Raw genomic sequence first — 18056 nt, forward strand, 5'->3', positions numbered from 1 at the left:
CCAACATCAGCACACACCCCCGTATACACTTTACGGTCTACGTCTACACACCACGTGTTCACTTTGTGCCCCACTAACATGCTTGGACCAACAGATCCCGGCCGCGGCGGTCGAATTTCGATGGAGGTGGAATTCTTGAGGCCTGTGTACTGTGCGATGTCAGTGCACGCTAAAGAACCCCAGGTGACAGAAATTTCTGGAGTCCTTCACTACGACGTCCCTTATAGCCTTAGTCACTTTGGGACGCTAAACTAAACAAACCAAACCAGTGACCCTTCATGGTGTATCCATTGAGTGCCTGCCTGGCTCACAGAAGGCCTGGGTCGAACCGTAATGCTGGCGAACTTCTTTTCTCGAGTGACCTTTTCATGCTAACACGCTTCACTGACAGGTCCTGCACGTGCCACTCACGAGACAAGAAGTGCATTCACATTAATACTGCTTGTAGACATGGAAATCTTATTTCGAGTTAAATTTTCGAAGCTTTCTCTCGATTGTAGGGGATTTGCATAATCGGGTTCAAAATCACTGTTCCCGACCAAACAGTGGGTGTCTCCATCCTATGAAAGGAACGCAGCATCGTGCTTCCCATGAGTAGCGCCTCATCGTGGCAAGTAAATTCACGGAGCCTTCCGAAGGGCCCGACTGCATGGAGAGCGACGAGACTGGCCTTTATTGAGCCGATTCTTAACCCTTTCAGGTGCTTTGTACACAAATGTGTAAGCGGAAAACTTACAGCTTTTTCAGAGAAACTGGAGCACTTAACAGTGATTTCATTATTTCCGTCAAATTGAGCACCCTTCTTCTTGCAGATAAGTTGCTTTTTTGAACCATGTAGCGAATGCAGTAAATAATATTTCACATAAGAGTGAGCTGGGTAGCACTTGGTCCACCGTTATTGTGCAGACGGATTTTGCCGAGAGTGAAAACATTGATGGTTTTTGCTCAATTTCGAGCGTAATGTGAATCTTCGAAACACAAAGCGATTCCACAATCCCTGGGGTGTTTACCTGAGACACGAAAACATTTCGATGTTATTATTTCTAACAAATCTGACACTTTGTATGGAATTCTCCACATTGTAAAAATTTACCTGCTGGTGTTTGATGTTCGAAAAGTAACAAATTCCCTTTCTTGAGGCCTGAATATACTACTTAGGTGAAAAAATAATTGATTTCAGTCAAAACAAAAATGGCGCCTGAAAGGGTTAAGTGCAGAGTGCTTGAAAATGTACAGTTCCAAGCAAACCTGATGAAAGCGCTAAGCAGGTGTTGTGGAGCGAGGGAAAGAAGTAGCAAGCCTTCGTTTGGGTTAAGTGCAGAGTGCTTGAAAATGTACAGTTCCAAGCAAACCTGATGAAAGCGCTAAGCAGGTGTTGTGGAGCGAGGGAAAGAAGTAGCAAGCCTTCGTTTTGAACCACCGAAAAATATTTTATTGGGTCTTTCTGCCGCCGCATTCAACGAAACGCCCAAGGAGGCCTGCAGCCGCCTTGCAGTGAATGCACGCACTGTCATCCAAACAGCTCCGATTCGCGCGCGCTTATAAATTACTGTACAAAGGAAAGCCCTGCATCCACATCTTTGCCAGAGTCCATTTCTGGTGAACAGCGCGCGCAAAAAGAACGACAGGTAGGGGGGCGGCCATTCCTTCTCGAGGTACGAGGTAAAAATTAGGAGATCGCCACCGGCAAATCCTGCTCTGCTAGTACCGACATCGTGTAACGGTCCATCTCCCATCAAAAACGTAGCCATGAAGCACTGAGGTGCGATCCAACAGTCGTTGCTATGTGGCAAGACACAGTGTCATGCTTCGGCACACATCAATCGGAACATTAGTTTGTGAATGAACGGACCAAAACACCGCAATCTCAAGCTGCTAAGACGTCAACTTTCAGCAAGCTTAATTACAAATGCACTGCAGAGCAAATTGTTTTTGCTAATCGGTTAGTGCCATCTGCACATGGTTCACGGAATGCAATACACTCAACTCCGATCGAGAGCCGTCGGAAACGAGGAATACGGTCTTAGAACTAATACACATGCGAAAGGCAGAGTTCCAGCACGTGTACAGTCATCGAGATGGAAATGAATGTCCCATCAAGATTACACATTTGCTATGCCCTCAACATTATTTCTGGAGGCCTCCAGAAATTAGGCCTAATGGAGGCCTCCATTATTAGGCCTAATGGAGGCCTCCATTATTTCTAGGCCTGGAGGCATATGAGACACTTGTACACCCAATCCTGTTTGCTGAACTGCGAACCGACTCTGCTAGTGTTGTGGTCACAGGTGAAGCAGAAACACTGTCAACAAGTGCTGTTTACAAAAGCATGTACAATGATGGGTTTCAGTGCCTTGCACACAGGTTCACAATGTGAAGTTTGCATGCACACGCACATACAAATGTCGCTAAAAGACGCAGAATTTCTGAAGCAAACTAACCTGCTAGAAAGCCATTTGGATGATTTAGATAAAATGTGTCAGCAGACTACCACAGGCCCAAGATGTCGCCTCAACTACCAGTGATGGACTTAACCATGAGCTTTTTCTAAAAAGTGCTGCACCTAGAAGCAATTTCGTCGTTTCAGGTGAATGGTATTTCGCAAAACTGAGCGGCATAGCATGTCTGCCATGTTTATGCAGAATATTTTTGTACCAGTAATTTTTTTCTCTTACATTTCAAGCCTAACATGCATTTTCAAAAGGCAAGTTGATTCCACGATGTTTCGGACATCTCCTTCATTAGTCCTGGCACTTCGATGTTGCTTTTTCACTATAAAAAATTAGCCACCGGTATTTTGCGTTAAAAATGAGATACTCTTTCTTGAGGCCTCAGTGTACTATTTAAAGCAGAAAATCTTTGTTTTTCACGGAAGCAAAAAAATGGTGCCTGAGAGGGTTAATTAAGCCTGTTTGGTGCAACACTTGGCTACACAACATCAAACAAGCGACTGAAAAGCCTGGCCTGGTTTGCCTCTAAAAGTAACGACAAATAACCAAGTGACTTGTGTTACCACTAACACCGGTGTTCTTAAATACCAAGCAACTAATACCTGAAACCTGCACCGGGGGCCTAGTGGTTAACATCTATCAAAAGTGTAGGAGGCACCGAGTTCATTTCCATCAAACACTGTGAACCCATATTTTTCCAAATGGGTACAACTAATGGGCACAAATATCACTTCACCTGGGCCTTAGCCTACAGAAAAAGAATCGTAATAAGAAAAAAAAAAAACTCTTTAAAGGGCACCTGCAGCACTTTTTTGAGAATTTCGCGATATTGAAGGATTCAAATCTATATAGGCTGTAGGTAAGGCATGCCAAGTGTTTTTGCACTAGCATCTAAAATAGTGACGTAATCGACGATTGAATTTTGCGCTTCTCCTCAATCCACTGGCGGAGTGCAGGGAAACTCAGCGTGACGTCACGGAAGGTATGATTTCATATTGCCGCTGTCCTCAGCCACACCCTGCCCTGACTGGTTAGACGCTGCCAAACAAACTCTCGGCAGGGTTGGCCTTCGGTGGCGCTGGTTTTTTTCCTTCAAAGCAGGCGTTTGTGCGTTGGAAATGTGTCGATACCTTCGATGACATCATCACGCGCCCCCCACTTGTCGTTGTGCGCTGCGGAGAAGTTGGAACGGCGTCCGGATTTTAATCGGCTATTACTTCACTATTTCAAGCGCTAGTATAAAAAGACCGCATGCTTTACCTGCAAGTTTCACACATTCGACCCTCTTAAGCTTGTTCATTTCTAAAACCTAAGCAGTTTCCCTTTAAGCACTGAATTTGTATCTGTACAACTCTTATGTCTGAAGACTTGCATCATGCAGAAATATTACCTTCAGAAACATGTTCACAATAAAGTAAAAAAAAAACATCAGTTTACCGGCACCAGCAATGCATACGTAGAATGAAAATTCCAGGAATTGATGAAATGTCCTCGTGTTCACAGTGCATTAGGTGGGCAAAAGAATGTGCGCACCAATGCGAGGAAAATGAAAAAAAAAAAAAATCTACCTTTCCAAGTCATAAATGCCCGCCTTTGAAGTGAAATCACAGTAACCGTTCACACTATCCTATAGTAAGTATATTCCACTATGGCAACATGAAAGGTGCACACATACTGTGCTAAACCAAGATTCGCGGACTTTCTTTTAATTATCAGAAACCATAATAAAACCCAAAGCCACTTATTTTGCCATTTCAGGTGGCCGTAGACAACTAGCGGATCCTTAAGAGGTAAAGCACAGCCGTATTAAAGTAACTACATAAACACTGTCCATGGAATGTGCGCATGGTAGCTCAAGTTCAAAGATGAGAGCTTTTTCAACTCTCAACTCTGCAGAAGTGACCGCAGCAACAGCTCAAAAGAACTCGAGCGACAATTCCAGCCAGTGAAAATCACTTATCCGACTAAGCAGCACGCGAAATCAAGTACATCTGTACAAGACGTATCTACGCTGAAGTTCGTACAGCAGAGTTCATTTTTGAATGCAGGCGAAATTAAATCACAGGCGTTAATTTCATTACAATGCAAGCAAACAGCAGCTAGTGCTCGTGTGTTCCACAACAACGTAAAACTGTTGCAGTGAATTCATGTGTAAAAGTTGGAGCTCCTTTCAATTATTTTGGAGCGATTAAAAATGCTTGCTAAAATTGAAATATCACTTCTATGTCATGGATATGCACTGCTTCTGTTCCAAGTCCTATTAATCCATCTTCTTGCGCTTCAAAATAACCGGTCCTCGTAGATACTACTAAGATAACGCAGACATGTTCGTAACAAATACAGCTTTTCATGCAAAAGCGTCGTCATACAACCAATGCATGCGGGCTAAAGAAACACAAAAACGGCGCTCCTTAGGGGGTGCGCATATCCAGCTTTCCTACACGACAAGCAACTGCTCTCACGACACTTGACACCTCTTGCATGTATCAGAGCGGAACAAAATGTCACGAAAAATTAGTGAAACGCCGTTTTAAAACAGTTTTTCCTATACACACACAAAAATCTTGGCAACGAACTGCACCACTAATTTTCAAGCAACTCATTCACGAACAACGGCTCTGAACAACTACTCAAAAGATTGACACGAAGGTGATAAAAGAACACGAAAAAAAAAAGAAGGCTCTCTGAACCCAAGTGCCGGGAGGATTTGCACAACTCCCCTTTGTGCGCCTTATCTGCAGCAGCTCACAGTCAACATGGAAGCACAGTTCGTGGCACGCCGCCACCAATTCCGGCATCCCTTTTATGTCGCTCACAGGAACTGCTGAACACTAACCAGTTGAACAGAAGGGAAAAATACAGATGAAACCATCACTGCAGGGTCAACACGCCGGTGGCGACAGGACTAGAAGAAAGAAACGACCCCACCCCCCTCCCTCTCTGGAGCACTCTTCTTTCGTGGCAACACGTGCGGGCATGCTCAGTCTGTTTTTTTTTTTCCGCGGACGAAAAAAATGTGTGCGCTCAGAGATGGCATAGTCTCACTCAGGCTCTCCACAGTCTGCTTGTGGTGGTGATGACAATGGCACAGACACACACACACTCGGAGCACAGTGGACAAGACTTGCGACTCGGGAGCATGCGGCGAGCAGCTGCTCCGACAGCGCCGTCTGTGGGCAAGCTCCGGAAGCTTCGGTGTGGCTTTGTGACGAATTGGACGTCGGCCGGGCCTCTTTTCCCATTCGAAGCAGCTTCGCCGTGAGGCTGCTGTGACGCACCGTGACTGCCCTGTCACGATGCAGAGGACGGGGGGCGACGGCTCGAGCGGAGCACAGCAGCTCCACCGCCGTCGCCACTCGGAACGCAGACGGGTGCTGGTGGTCTCACCGGAATTCGTATATTTGGATGCTGTGTTCCGGCACGTGTCTTAGTGTTAGGGACTGGAACCTGCACGAATTGAAGAAATACAAGTGGCTGTATTAACTTCAAAGCAAACAGTCTACAAGCCAAAGCACGGAAACCAAGTTTAACCCTTTGAAGGTTTTTGTCGTATATGTACGGCGGCGGTTTTCTGTCCCGCAAGGTCTGTGCCGTACGGGTACAGTTTCGATCTTCCGTTTGAAATTTTGCGCCAAAAGAACAATGCGTGCTCACTGGGGGGTGCTGCCACCTCTTAGGACTTACAAGAAGTGTTTGAATTTTGTGCTACCTTCTTACGGAGATAAGCAGAACTTATGTCTAGCTTTAGCGCGGCGGCACAGACTGCGGCAACACCCCTTTTGTAGTTTTGGTTTCGCCGCGTGATCGCAACGGAGTCGCGCGAAATTTGAGTTTTCTTTTTGTCAGCACTATCTTGCAGGGGCTGCCGAAGTTGATTTCTATCTTTACTGGCGCTGCTCTTAGCTTGCTTATCACCGCTGCTCGCGAGGTATTCTCGCCCTCTGTGGCAACGCGCCTACGCGGTTTCGATTCCGCCGCGGGATCGCAATGGAGTCGCGCGAAATGTGTTTTCTCTTTGTGGGCACTGTTTTGCAGAGGCGGCGAAAGTAGATTTCTAACTTTATTGGTGCTGCTCTTAGCTTGCTTATCACCGTTGCTATTCTATTCTATTGAACATTTTCCAGTTGTGAGTGATGCTGTCACCAAAGTACTGTTCCTAATTTTTTTTTTTACTATTTATTCTCGATTATATACATTTTGTAGATTCAAGATCCGCAATAAAGTAATTTGACCACCTGGGAAAATTTTCTTCAAAATAATTCGACCCTCAAAGGGTTAACCCTTCCCACTCGTCCCTCTCTCGTGTTATAATTTTGCAACCAAATCAGCCCAATACTGCACAGCAAAAAGAAAAATAAAAAAACACCAGGAACTGGTAACAAAATCAACTGTCAAACACAAATCTAAAGGGCTTATGACCTACTGTCGCACTATGTACCGTCACTAAATGTGAGCTCGAATGCAAAAGATATGTCTGGAGTTCAGTTCATGAAGCAGGGCCAACCCAACAGGTGCTGGAAATTTATGCGTTCAGTGGTTGATGAAGAGATGAGGGTAGGTTCAGTGTTTGTGCAAGTTTTGTGCTCTTTACTAAAGAAGGAATGCGGGAGCCTCAGGTGGTTCACTTCGGAAGTGTTGCAGGTTATACTGAACACAGCGGTACATAAGTTTGTTAATGTATTGTCTTTCAGGTAAAACACCCCGTGGAAGGCTCTTGGTGATCAGTGAAGTCTTGGCTGTATGCCGTAACTTAACAGACGACTACAACCCAACCCAAGCCAAGCAAACCTCTCCAGACATGCAAAATAGCAAAGGAATTCGTTAATGTGAGGCAAACCAGACCTCAAAAGCACGCTCTGGTAATACAGAACAACACGTTTGCAAATACAGCAGCCACCAAACTTTCAAATGCATTCTCCCTATTACCAGAACTCCGCATGTTCGTCGAATAAGACAGCTCGCTCTCGAAACGCACCTCCCGGTGCGTACAGTTGGCAGGGATAGCCAATAAGAATCTGTAATAAGGGAGTAATTACTCATTGGCATCCACCCAAGCGCCGCCAAACGGCTACAAAGGAAAGCTATACAGCTTTCTCAGAAACTTCACAGTTAAAGAAAAATTGGTCCTGGTCCGGGGTTCGAACCCGGGACCACCGCTACACCGGAGCAGTCGAATCTTCCTCACAGCGCACAAATGAAACCCGAGCCATACTGGCTTAAAGCAAGAGCTAAAGCTGAAGACGCCACTGGCATCTAAAAGTGCAGCAGCAGAGTTTCAACATGAGACTGCGCATTGCTGGGCTTTTAATCTTAAGTTATCAAACCTGACAGATTTGGCGCAAGGCATAAGGGAGTGGAGGGCTGTAGATTTTGATCACCACCTAAGCTTTTTTCTAGCATGCACTGAAACCTGGGTGTGCCGGCGTTTTCGATTCTTGCCTCCGTCTCAATATGTCGGGGACCAATCCCACGTCCCCACGCTCACTGACAGAAAGTTGCAGCCCATGTGACACCATGACGTGTACTACTTTGTCCACAATTCTGGTATACCAAGATTATGACTAGAGAGCGGATTTTAGGCAAATGCCTATTTTTTTTTCAACGCTTCGTAGGCGCACCATTTTTACATATGACCACGAATTAGGTGTTGACAATATGATTAATACTCTTTTTATAGTGCCTATAAATGCCTATTTTGGGTGTCAGTGCCTATAAATGCCTATTACCGATGTCGGTGCCTAAAAATGTCCTATTTTACAGAAAAGGGGCCTGAAATACGCTGTGGTTTTGCTTTCCAATTCTCTTTGCTTTCGAATCCATTTCGGTTTTGAGTAAAACACACACATAGCCACATTAGATGACCTCGTCAGTTGGCTGTGGTGAACACTGCACGTACGCCAGCTGTGTACACAATACCAACCACGTCAGCCGAGAATATCGAAGCAACGTTTTTCCTATTTTCTGCCATTTCATCGTGGCAGCTTGTTGATGACTTTGGCTGTTAAAGTGGTAGTCGACCAGATGACACCACATTTTGGAAAGTATACGGAGTAAGTTATAGGTTCGTTCAAATAATTCCCAGTTGGTTCCAATTGAAACCATCTGCAAAATGTTCCATGAACCTACTGGAAACAGTTTAACTGATTAAAATTTCCACCTTGGTAACCTGCCTTATTTTTGTTCCTTGTGCCCCAGCCGTAATCTTGTTGGAGCAGGCCACACTAGACAGCTGGAAGTCGTGCGTGCATACGAAAACGCATTCGTGCACTCAAACCATAGAGTAAATGACTCAAACAATGTTTATTTCTAAATACATGGCCCCCTGTTAAGGTGTTCATTGTTTCTGCCTTCGTACACGACAAGCGAATTGTTTGTTTCGAGGTGTTATAAAATGGTTGGTAACCGTCCCTTTTGCTTTGCTGAAGCATTTGTATAGTGCGAAAAGTTGCGCGACAGCCTTAGAAAAAACGGCTTCTAATGTTCGCACCTTGCTTAAGGTCCAAAATCATTCCTGCTGTGTTTTTGTTTTATTTTATGGCAGATAATGCGCGCTAAAGTTCGGAACTGTATGCACTTTTGATAAAGTTTATAGTGCCTATTTTTCTCCGTTAGGTGCCTAAAATGCAATTTTAGCCACCTATTTATGGCGCCTAAAACGTGGTTTTTAGTGCCTAAAAGTCTGGCCTCTAATTATGACTTTCCGCAGCTCTGTCCGTGCCATATCAACACGTACCATTCTGAACTTCGGTGGTAATAGTATCCCTCAATGGTGGCCGACTTCTTCTGGAAGCAGATGTAGTAGAAGCCCGCAAATGATGCACCGTTGATGTCCTTGATCGTGTGGTCCGGAACCAAGAAATGCTCCTGCGCGAGCAGGACGCGGCACGTCAGAAGGCAGTGCACTCAAACTGCACAGTTTTGAACACAAGCACTACCCCAACCCCAACAAAAACACATGCCCATCTAAGTAGAACTACTATTTCATTATAAGAGCTCTACATATCAGCTAAGTGCAACATCTATGCTTAAACTGAACATAAAATGCCTTGCCATAAATGTACTCAAGGACATCACATGTCAAGGATGTAACACGGATGGCTTCAAAGTAGCTATGACAATGAAAAAGAAAAAGCTATTAACGCATCAGATATTAGTGGTGTTGGTTCAAGAAGACTTATTTTCCTCTCAAGTTCTGTATGCCCATGACCAGTAATGCCAATGGTGTCACAACACTGGCTGGTGTTTGACTAAAGAGGTTTCAGTGATGATGTGACATTTCTGACAGTTCCGACTGTGCGAGAGCTCCATTTATATATATATATATACAGGGTGTTTCACCTAAGACTTTCTGCAATTTTTAAAAATAAGCTATTTGAATTAGATGCGCGCTTTTTCTGGCATAGCATTGTCAGTGGTGTAGTACATCATAATGCAGCTAAGACGTGCTAACTAGCAGGCTTGTTAACCAATATTTAATAGTTAACTTTTAAACTATTACCGTTGGGCTCCTTAATTATTGAGAGGCATGTAGCCCACCGTAAGTAATGTCCATATCCGTTTTTAGAATTTCGAGAACGCGATTATCCTCGGCGCTGTGGCCCAACAAATTTTGGCTATCTCGACGAGTTAGGTTCACTGGAGAGGTTGCTTTGCCTGCAAGCTTCTCAAACCGCATGTATTTTGGCGCGATGTAGGCGAAATTTGTTGGGCCACAGCGCCAAGGGTAACCGCGTTCTCAAAATTCTAAAAACGGATATGGACATTACTTACGGTGGGTTACATGCCTCTAAATAATTAAGGAGCCCAACGGTAATAGTTTAAAAGTTAACTATTAAATATTGGTTAACAAGCCTGCTAGTTAGCACGTCTTAGCTGCATTATGATGTACTACACCACTGACAATGCTATGCCAGAAAAAGTGCGCATCTAATTCAAATAGCTTATTTTTAAAAATTGCTTAAAGTCTTAGGTGAAACACCCTGTGTGTATATATATAAATATATATATATATATATATATATATATATATATATATATATCAGGGTCCGTAGCAGTTTTAGTGGAAAAAATTCCAGGGTTTTCAAGGACTTTTAATGCCCTGACATAGTAATTTCAAGGACTTCAAGTGACGTGTTTAGTACTTTGGACACAAAGAAATGCCTTCGACAACATGATCCCCGATGTTTATTGAGAAAAAAAAAGAAAATAAGGCATACATCACTTTGAAACAGACTAGAATTCACACCCTGCACACTCCGGTTCCATTGCACTTTTTCAGCCCTTGTTCGGTAACGCAATACAAGCAATGACACTTGCTGCTAGTAATAAACTGCATTCAATAACAGGCTGTAGAACAAATACATTAAGAAGTTCATGAAGCTTTGCTGCTATTTCACGGTCAATGGCTTGCAGCTCCTGCATCTTCTCTTTTGCAGTCTTCCTAAGGCTGTTTGATTTCACAATTATGTGACATCATTTGCGGCCTCAGCTTTTTCAGCATAGCTGTCAGCAGATGTTATCAAGTCGGCAATCGTTCTTTCAAGTTTCCTCTTCTTCTGTCCACTGCACTCAACTTCATCTTCTATCACCTGCCCATCACTCTTCAACGCCAACATTGAACTTCATATGTCATCGTGAAAAAATGTAACAATTTTCGATTACCCCACCCCTTATGTAATACCCCGAAAGGGGCCTTTAAGGTAAATAAACGAAAATGAAAAATGAAAGTGTGGCCAGACGCTCAGCCGAAGCTACTAAACATAGCTGAGTGTAAAATTCAAGGACTTTCAAGTACCGTCGCATTTTTTCAAGGGTTTTCAAGGCCTTGAATATGGGGTTTTAGAAATCAAGGGTTTTCAAGGTGTTAGGATAAACGAACAATTCAAAAGACGTTTATTCGTCTTTCCGTTACAAAGGGTCACTGGGTTAACAAGAGGCCGTGTTGCTTCTTTCGTGTCCAACACCTGAGTCTGTTGTTCTTCAAGCGCCGCGCGAGCGCTCGTCCTCCTCATCCTCTCCTCACATCACTCTCTCCTCCCACGGCGGCTCGGGTTGCTCGGACTCAAAGTTCGGGTTGCTCGCCCTCCGGCGAAGGATCTCCGTCGGCGGGGATGAGCTGGCGCTTACATTCGGCCATCCTGTGCCACCGACCGCCCCGGTCGGAATCGTCCTCGCGGCCCGATTCTTCCGAACTTGTCTCGTAGAATTCCCGGTCCCAAAGCTTCAGCTTGTCAACCGGTGCAATACTGCTGTAAGCTCTTCGCCTTTGCCGCCCCGGAGGCACGTTTTCGATGCGGTAGCGGTCGTTGGGAAGCCTTTCTCGGATGATGTACGGTTCTTTGTATTTTTCTAGCCTTTCCTTCAAAGCTTGAACTTTTGGATCATTCAGCTGGGCAACGGTGAGCACGTCTTCTGTCGCTATGCATGTTGCAAGGACGTGAAGGCCAGGAACGATATCCGTCTCTTCTGGCGGGTCGTATGCAGATCGGCTAAGTGCATCAACATGAGCCATTGCCGCCCCCTTACGATATTCCATGTCGAAGGTGAACTCTAGCAGTCGCAGCCACCATCTGCCAATACGGGGAAGCAGATTCCTTTTGCTCATCGTTGCCCGTACTGCGTTGCAGTCAGTGACCACCTTGAAGTTCATCCCGATTAGGTACACTCGAAACTTTTCTAACGCCCAAACAACCGCAAGCGCTTCGAAAACGTGCCTCCGGGGCGGCAAAGGCGAAGAGCTTACAGCAGTATTGCACCGGTTGACAAGCTGAAGCTTTGGGACCGGGAATTCTACGAGACAAGTTCGGAAGAATCGGGCCGCGAGGACGATTCCGACCGGGGCGGTCGGTGGCACAGGATGGCCGAATGTAAGCGCCAGCTCATCCCCGCCGACGGAGATCCTTCGCCGGAGGGCGAGCAACCCGAACTTTGAGTCCGAGCAACCCGAGCCGCCGTGGGAGGAGAGAGTGATGTGAGGAGAGGATGAGGAGGACGAGCGCTCGCCCTCCGGCGAAGGATCTCCGTCGGCGGGGATGAGCTGGCGCTTACATTCGGCCATCCTGTGCCACCGACCGCCCCGGTCGGAATCGTCCTCGCGGCCCGATTCTTCCGAACTTGTCTCGTAGAATTCCCGGTCCCAAAGCTTCAGCTTGTCAACCGGTGCAATACTGCTGTAAGCTCTTCGCCTTTGCCGCCCATCCCACTTCTGAATTGTTAGGATAAACGAACAATTCAAAAGACGTTTATTCGTCTTTCCGTTACAAAGGGTCACTGGGTTAACAAGAGGCCGTGTTGCTTCTTTCGTGTCCAACACCTGAGTCTGTTGTTCTTCAAGCGCCGCGCGAGCGCTCGTCCTCCTCATCCTCTCCTCACATCACTCTCTCCTCCCACGGCGGCTCGGGTTGCTCGGACTCAAAGTTCGGGTTGCTCGCCCTCCGGCGAAGGATCTCCGTCGGCGGGGATGAGCTGGCGCTTACATTCGGCCATCCTGTGCCACCGACCGCCCCGGTCGGAATCGTCCTCGCGGCCCGATTCTTCCGAACTTGTCTCGTAGAATTCCCGGTCCCAAAGCTTCAGCTTGTCAACCGGTGCAATACTGCTGTAAGCTCTTCGCCTTTGCCGCCCATCCCACTTCTGAATTGTTAGGATAAACGAACAATTCAAAAGACGTTTATTCGTCTTTCCGTTACAAAGGGTCACTGGGTTAACAAGAGGCCGTGTTGCTTCTTTCGTGTCCAACACCTGAGTCTGTTGTTCTTCAAGCGCCGCGCGAGCGCTCGTCCTCCTCATCCTCTCCTCACATCACTCTCTCCTCCCACGGCGGCTCGGGTTGCTCGGACTCAAAGTTCGGGTTGCTCGCCCTCCGGCGGAGGCTCCGTCGGCGGGGATGAGCTGGCGCTTACAAAGGGTAAGGGTTTCGAGGACCGCTACGAACCCTGAATATATATATATATATATATATATATATATATATATATATATATAAGCAGCAAACACTAAACCAAAGCTGAATGTTATCGGTCAGACTTACAGCAGAGGCCTGCCGCCAAATGTCAGGAAAAGGCTATTATCATTGTAAGATGCCTTACCTTCCACCTCATGAACACATTTTCGGATGCTTTCAGGGTTGCGTAGTTGAAAGTGTCTTCGTTGAATACGTTCTTGTAATCCTCGAAAGAACCAAATTTGCCCTGTCAAAAAAGGGAAACAGAGTGTTATCAATGCAAGCTTGCAGAAAAATAAAGGTAGACTAGAAACTGCATGGGCTTACACAACAATATGAATCATTCTTCTCCATCTATTCTTTCATCCAAGGCAAATAAGAAAGCTGGCGCGTCGTGACAAGCACATTTGATGATGATGCTGGGTTTTTTTTTGCCACAAGAGGATCTAAGGCCAAACAGCGGCAAACACAAGGTTTTTGGCTCGACAAGCGAATTTAGGGATGGTGTTGTACGTGCCCTTCTCCCTTCATAGTTCAACAGTGAATGCTTGGCTTGCTTTGTTTTAATATTTGCAAATTGCGAGCAACAATTCAAGGTACGGAACAGTGCAGACCAAGAATGCAGCAACATTACAATCCAGCGACAGTTATTCTGAAAGCTCCCTTAAAAAAACAAAAAAAAAAACACTGGGTAGTGCTTTCTTTGTACAATATAAGCTTAAGTCAATGTTTCTCTGTAAAAGCTGAAGAAGACTGACAGGTGCATGACTCAGCTAGATGCAGTGACAACTTTTTTTTAGGTTTTTTTTCTGGAAAGTTAAAGATAGGAGAGCGTTATGACCAATGTATTTAAATTATGCTTAAAGTCAGGAAAGCAAGAAAGCGACCCTGAAAACAAGACAGTGAAGGTACGCAACTTGCAGTTTTGCCAAGAAAAATATTTCAACCTGCAACGCACAAATCAGGCAGGTTTAACGAATGTGTTGCAGTGCAGATCAACGGTGAATGTCCCACAGATATCCGTGTAATGCTTTGCTCTTGACGCAATTCCTCGCACAAGAACAGTATGGTACCCTTAATAGTAAGCTTCGTACACCAAACACCACTTGCCCCTCGGCTTTTGCATTCTTCTGTTCCATTCTTATCATGAGCTGTAATGACAAGCTGACTGTGGTGGTACAAAAACTGGGCCATGAATCGAGCAAATGATAAAAGCCAGAGAGAAGTGAACTGGAAAACAAATGTTGGGCCCTAAACGACAAGCTTGACTGTGCCACACAGCTGATCAATATCTCTCCCTCATACTTAAGTTATAATTATGTTGTAAAAGACATTTCTGGTGGCTATAGAGGTAGTAATAACTCTCCCTCATACTTAAAGGTGCACTGAAGAGGAATCTGAACTCGTATTTTTGCCGCGGGAACTCGATCTACACGTTCCAAGCTTTCTTAGAAACTGCGATTTACTGCCCTGTGTGGCCGATTTCCCCAATTAAATCAAATTAACGTCCGGCTCCCGCTTTTTTTTTTTAATTCTGCCTCGTATGGTGGGCGGAGTCGACCGACGCGTGGAGCGCCTTTCACCCAGTCCCGTGGCGGCTTGCCGCTCTCCCATCGGCGGAGTAATACGTAGTAGTCCGTAGTAGCAAATAGTCCGCGCATATTTTTATTTCTTCGGGCTTATTTTGCGGCTGTATTAGCCGCGAATGAAACTATTTATTCATGGAAACCTAAAAAACAAAATGAAGCGAAAGCAAAGCCTCCACGGGACTGGGTGAAAGGCGCTCCACGCGTTGGTCGACTCCGCCCATCGCACGAGGCAGAATTACAAAAAAAAAGGCGGGAGCCGGACATTAATTCGTTTTAATTGGGGAAATCGGCCACACAGGGCAATAAGTCACTGTTTCTAAGAATGCTAGGAACGTGTGGATCGAGTTCCCGCGGCAAAAAGACATGTTCAGAATCCTCTTCAGTGCACCTTTAAGTTATAATTACGTTGTAAAAGACATTTCTGGTGGTTATAGAGGTTGTACAGAAACAATAGCAGAATGTAATAGATATTTGTCTTGTCACAAAAGCACACCTAGCCCCCTTAGCATATGAGAAAGGCTGCTGCCGAAAGACGTGCTCACCCAGTGTTTCCTGTCGACTTCCTCATCGGCGTCCCATTTCCGTGTGAGGAACGGGTACTTTTCACTGATGATCTCGCCATCAAAGAAGGTCGTGAGCGTCGGGTACTCCTCCGTGAGGCCTTTGATCTTGAGGTAGCCGCAGAGGTACGAGTTGGCTTCATCGACATGCTGCACAAACAGGGAAAGGAGCAACGTCAATGTTGGGGCACCACATCTCAAGGCACGACAATGTCCTGACACCAGCACAACGAGTCAGTGCTGTGACAACGAAGCAGCCATGATGTTGAAGAGCGATGTTACGTAAGGAACAAGAAAAGAAAGTCAATACGAGCACCGCTTTTCTCCGCGTGTCCCTTGTGTAACGTCGTGGTGGAACACCACGCTCAGTGGACACCAACTCACCCAATTCTGCGTGCCGGTAAACAGTTGCTGTTAGTGTATATACCTGGGTATACTGAAACAGAAAAGAAATTACCTAGGCCTGGGTATTTAGAGAGTTTAGTGAGGGGCCCTGTGGGAGGTAGCAGTTACATACTTATCACCATACTACCACACTATGCAATGACACAACAATGCTCATACTAAGGAGCACTTCTCCTGGTAGTGTCGTAGTGCAAAGTATTGGTTAGGCAGATGGATGCTGCTGAAAAGCATTGTGTTCCTGTAATACACATACTTTAGCGGTGACAAACTCGGTTTGATCCTGCAGAGGATATGCTCATAACGAGTCTTTCCAAGCAACATAGGGTGAGCCTGAATGAAGAAACGGAGGTCCCCTGTAGGTCTCAAGAATGGCTACATGACAAAGGTCAGACAAGAACAACGCTCTACCCCAATCTCACAAGAACTAGCACTGAACTGTCAGCTATCACGGCTGAAGCGCTTTTTCCACCAACTGGTGGACTGTCCGCTACTCTGTTAAGGTTTTCATCCTTGAGTTCACACATAAACGTACAGTTTGGTTAGTATACTACATAACGCTACAAGCTTTCAGGTCAGCCCTTGTATGCCGGGTAGAGGCAATGCAGGCGCAGGATTAACTGCGACTAATGACATGACAGCACCAATTAGTGAGATGTTTGAGCAATACAATTTCGTTAAGAGTACACTGTGCTAAGACGACTGCTCAAAAGCCTGCAGATGGTTACCAAACTCTAAGACAGGTTCGCATACTGACTTTCAATGACTGCAAGTGCTCAATGAATGGGAACGGGTCGTGAATTGTAGCAGACGCACACACGCGTATGCTAACGTGAAATTGCGGATTTCCTTGCGGTCTACACATCTGGACAGACCTCCGGGCAATAACTGGCGCGTTCACTAGAAACCACGGGCATCGTGCCTACGACGTAGGAAATGTGCATCTGCCGACAAAAATGTCCAGCAGGAAACAGAAGCATGTATGCATTCTTTATCAACAATGATAAGTTCGTGCTTATCAACGTCTCGACCGCCTCAACGACGCTGTTTGCTCCGCTGTCCTCGGTAGCGTTTGGAGGGTGTAAGTAAACCGCGAATGTGTGTAAGTAGTAAAAGGCCAGTAGCTGCGGCGTCAGAGCGTTTATCCGGGCTAATCCCCGGCCCTACAATCTGCTGAGACCCGATGCGCAATCTCGGCTGCACTGATTGCAAGTTCCAAAGGGCCTACCAATCACGCGCGCGTTCGCGACGTCAACCACTAAACTACTGCCGCTGCGGCCTAACGACAGCGTTGGCGACATCATCGCTGTCCCCGGGAGAAACACCAGTGCCAATGTCTAGAAATGGCTCCGGAGCCCCTCGCTTTTTTTGTTATTTTTGCGACTCTTTAGCAGCGGGGACAGGACACATCACGCGCGCATGGTGTTGCAACTACAAGCAGGGGTACCGTGCCAGCGCTCCCCCGACAAGATCGCAACGTTGGTACGCAGGACACGGAATCGGGGCACCTTACCGTCGGTACCCCCCATGCATCCGCACCGATCGCGAGCAGAAATGGCGACAATCATTAACGAACATGCGTGGTATGGCACCGGAGCATCGCGGCGCGTCAGACACACAAGCAGCGTAACTGCTTTGAACGATGATGCGTTTGAAAGGATGGTTCGGCGGGCTCGCTCACCTGCAGCACCACTTCGACGTCGTAGCTGTTGCCCTTGCTCTTCTGCTGTCCCTGAAACCGGGAGCCGTTGTAAAGCAGCGACCTGGTGACGCCGGGCTGCTGTGCGTTGGCTGGTAGAGGCGGCACAATCTCTGTCGTCCTCACGGGCATTGCTACTGACGGCGGGAGCGCGCTGGGGACAGCGACAGGTGACCCGAGCCTCAGCGAGCGGCCATGTTGAGCAGCTCCTGTGACGTTGCTGGAACGCGTGCGGAGTCGCGCTCTTTGGTTGGTCGAGAGAGGAGAGGGCGGATTGCGTAAGCGCGTGCCGTACCCTCTCCAAAGGCATGGTATTATTTCTCGAAAGTTCTACTGGTCATCGCAAACATTTATTCCAGATTTTTGTCCCCGAATTGGACTCCTCGTTGCTGGAATTGTCTGGAGTTTTTGCGA

General features: G+C 46.3%; 1 protein-coding gene across 1 annotated transcript; it reads right to left on the bottom strand.

Annotated features, from left to right (window-relative positions):
* Positions 1-1409: 1409 nt before the first annotated feature.
* On the bottom strand, positions 1410-17865 carry LOC149347934 (glucose-induced degradation protein 4 homolog). Its single transcript, XM_089587776.1, has 5 exons — positions 17625-17865; positions 15524-15691; positions 13538-13639; positions 9184-9314; positions 1410-5897 (listed from the first exon to the last, which is right to left on the bottom strand). The coding sequence occupies exons 1-5, from the start codon at positions 17772-17774 to the stop codon at positions 5834-5836; spliced, it is 615 nt and encodes a 204-aa protein (XP_089443902.1). The 5' UTR covers positions 17775-17865; the 3' UTR covers positions 1410-5833.
* Positions 17866-18056: the final 191 nt, after the last annotated feature.

Source organism: Amblyomma mixtum, chromosome 4 (assembly GCF_055824585.1).
Source record: "Amblyomma mixtum isolate Tamu chromosome 4, ASM5582458v1, whole genome shotgun sequence".
NCBI lineage: Eukaryota > Metazoa > Arthropoda > Arachnida > Ixodida > Ixodidae > Amblyomma > Amblyomma mixtum.

Coding starts and splice junctions, on each gene's coding strand:
- LOC149347934 (XM_089587776.1), bottom strand. CDS start 17,774: ATGCCCGTGAGGACGACAGAGATTGTGCCGCCTCTACCAGCCAACGCA. Junction 15,692..17,624: donor ACGTCGAAGTGGTGCTGCAG/GTGAGCGAGCCC, acceptor CTGTTTGTGCAG/CATGTCGATGAAGCCAACTC. Junction 9,315..13,537: donor ATGTGTTCATGAGGTGGAAG/GTAAGGCATCTT, acceptor CTGCTCGCGCAG/GAGCATTTCTTGGTTCCGGA.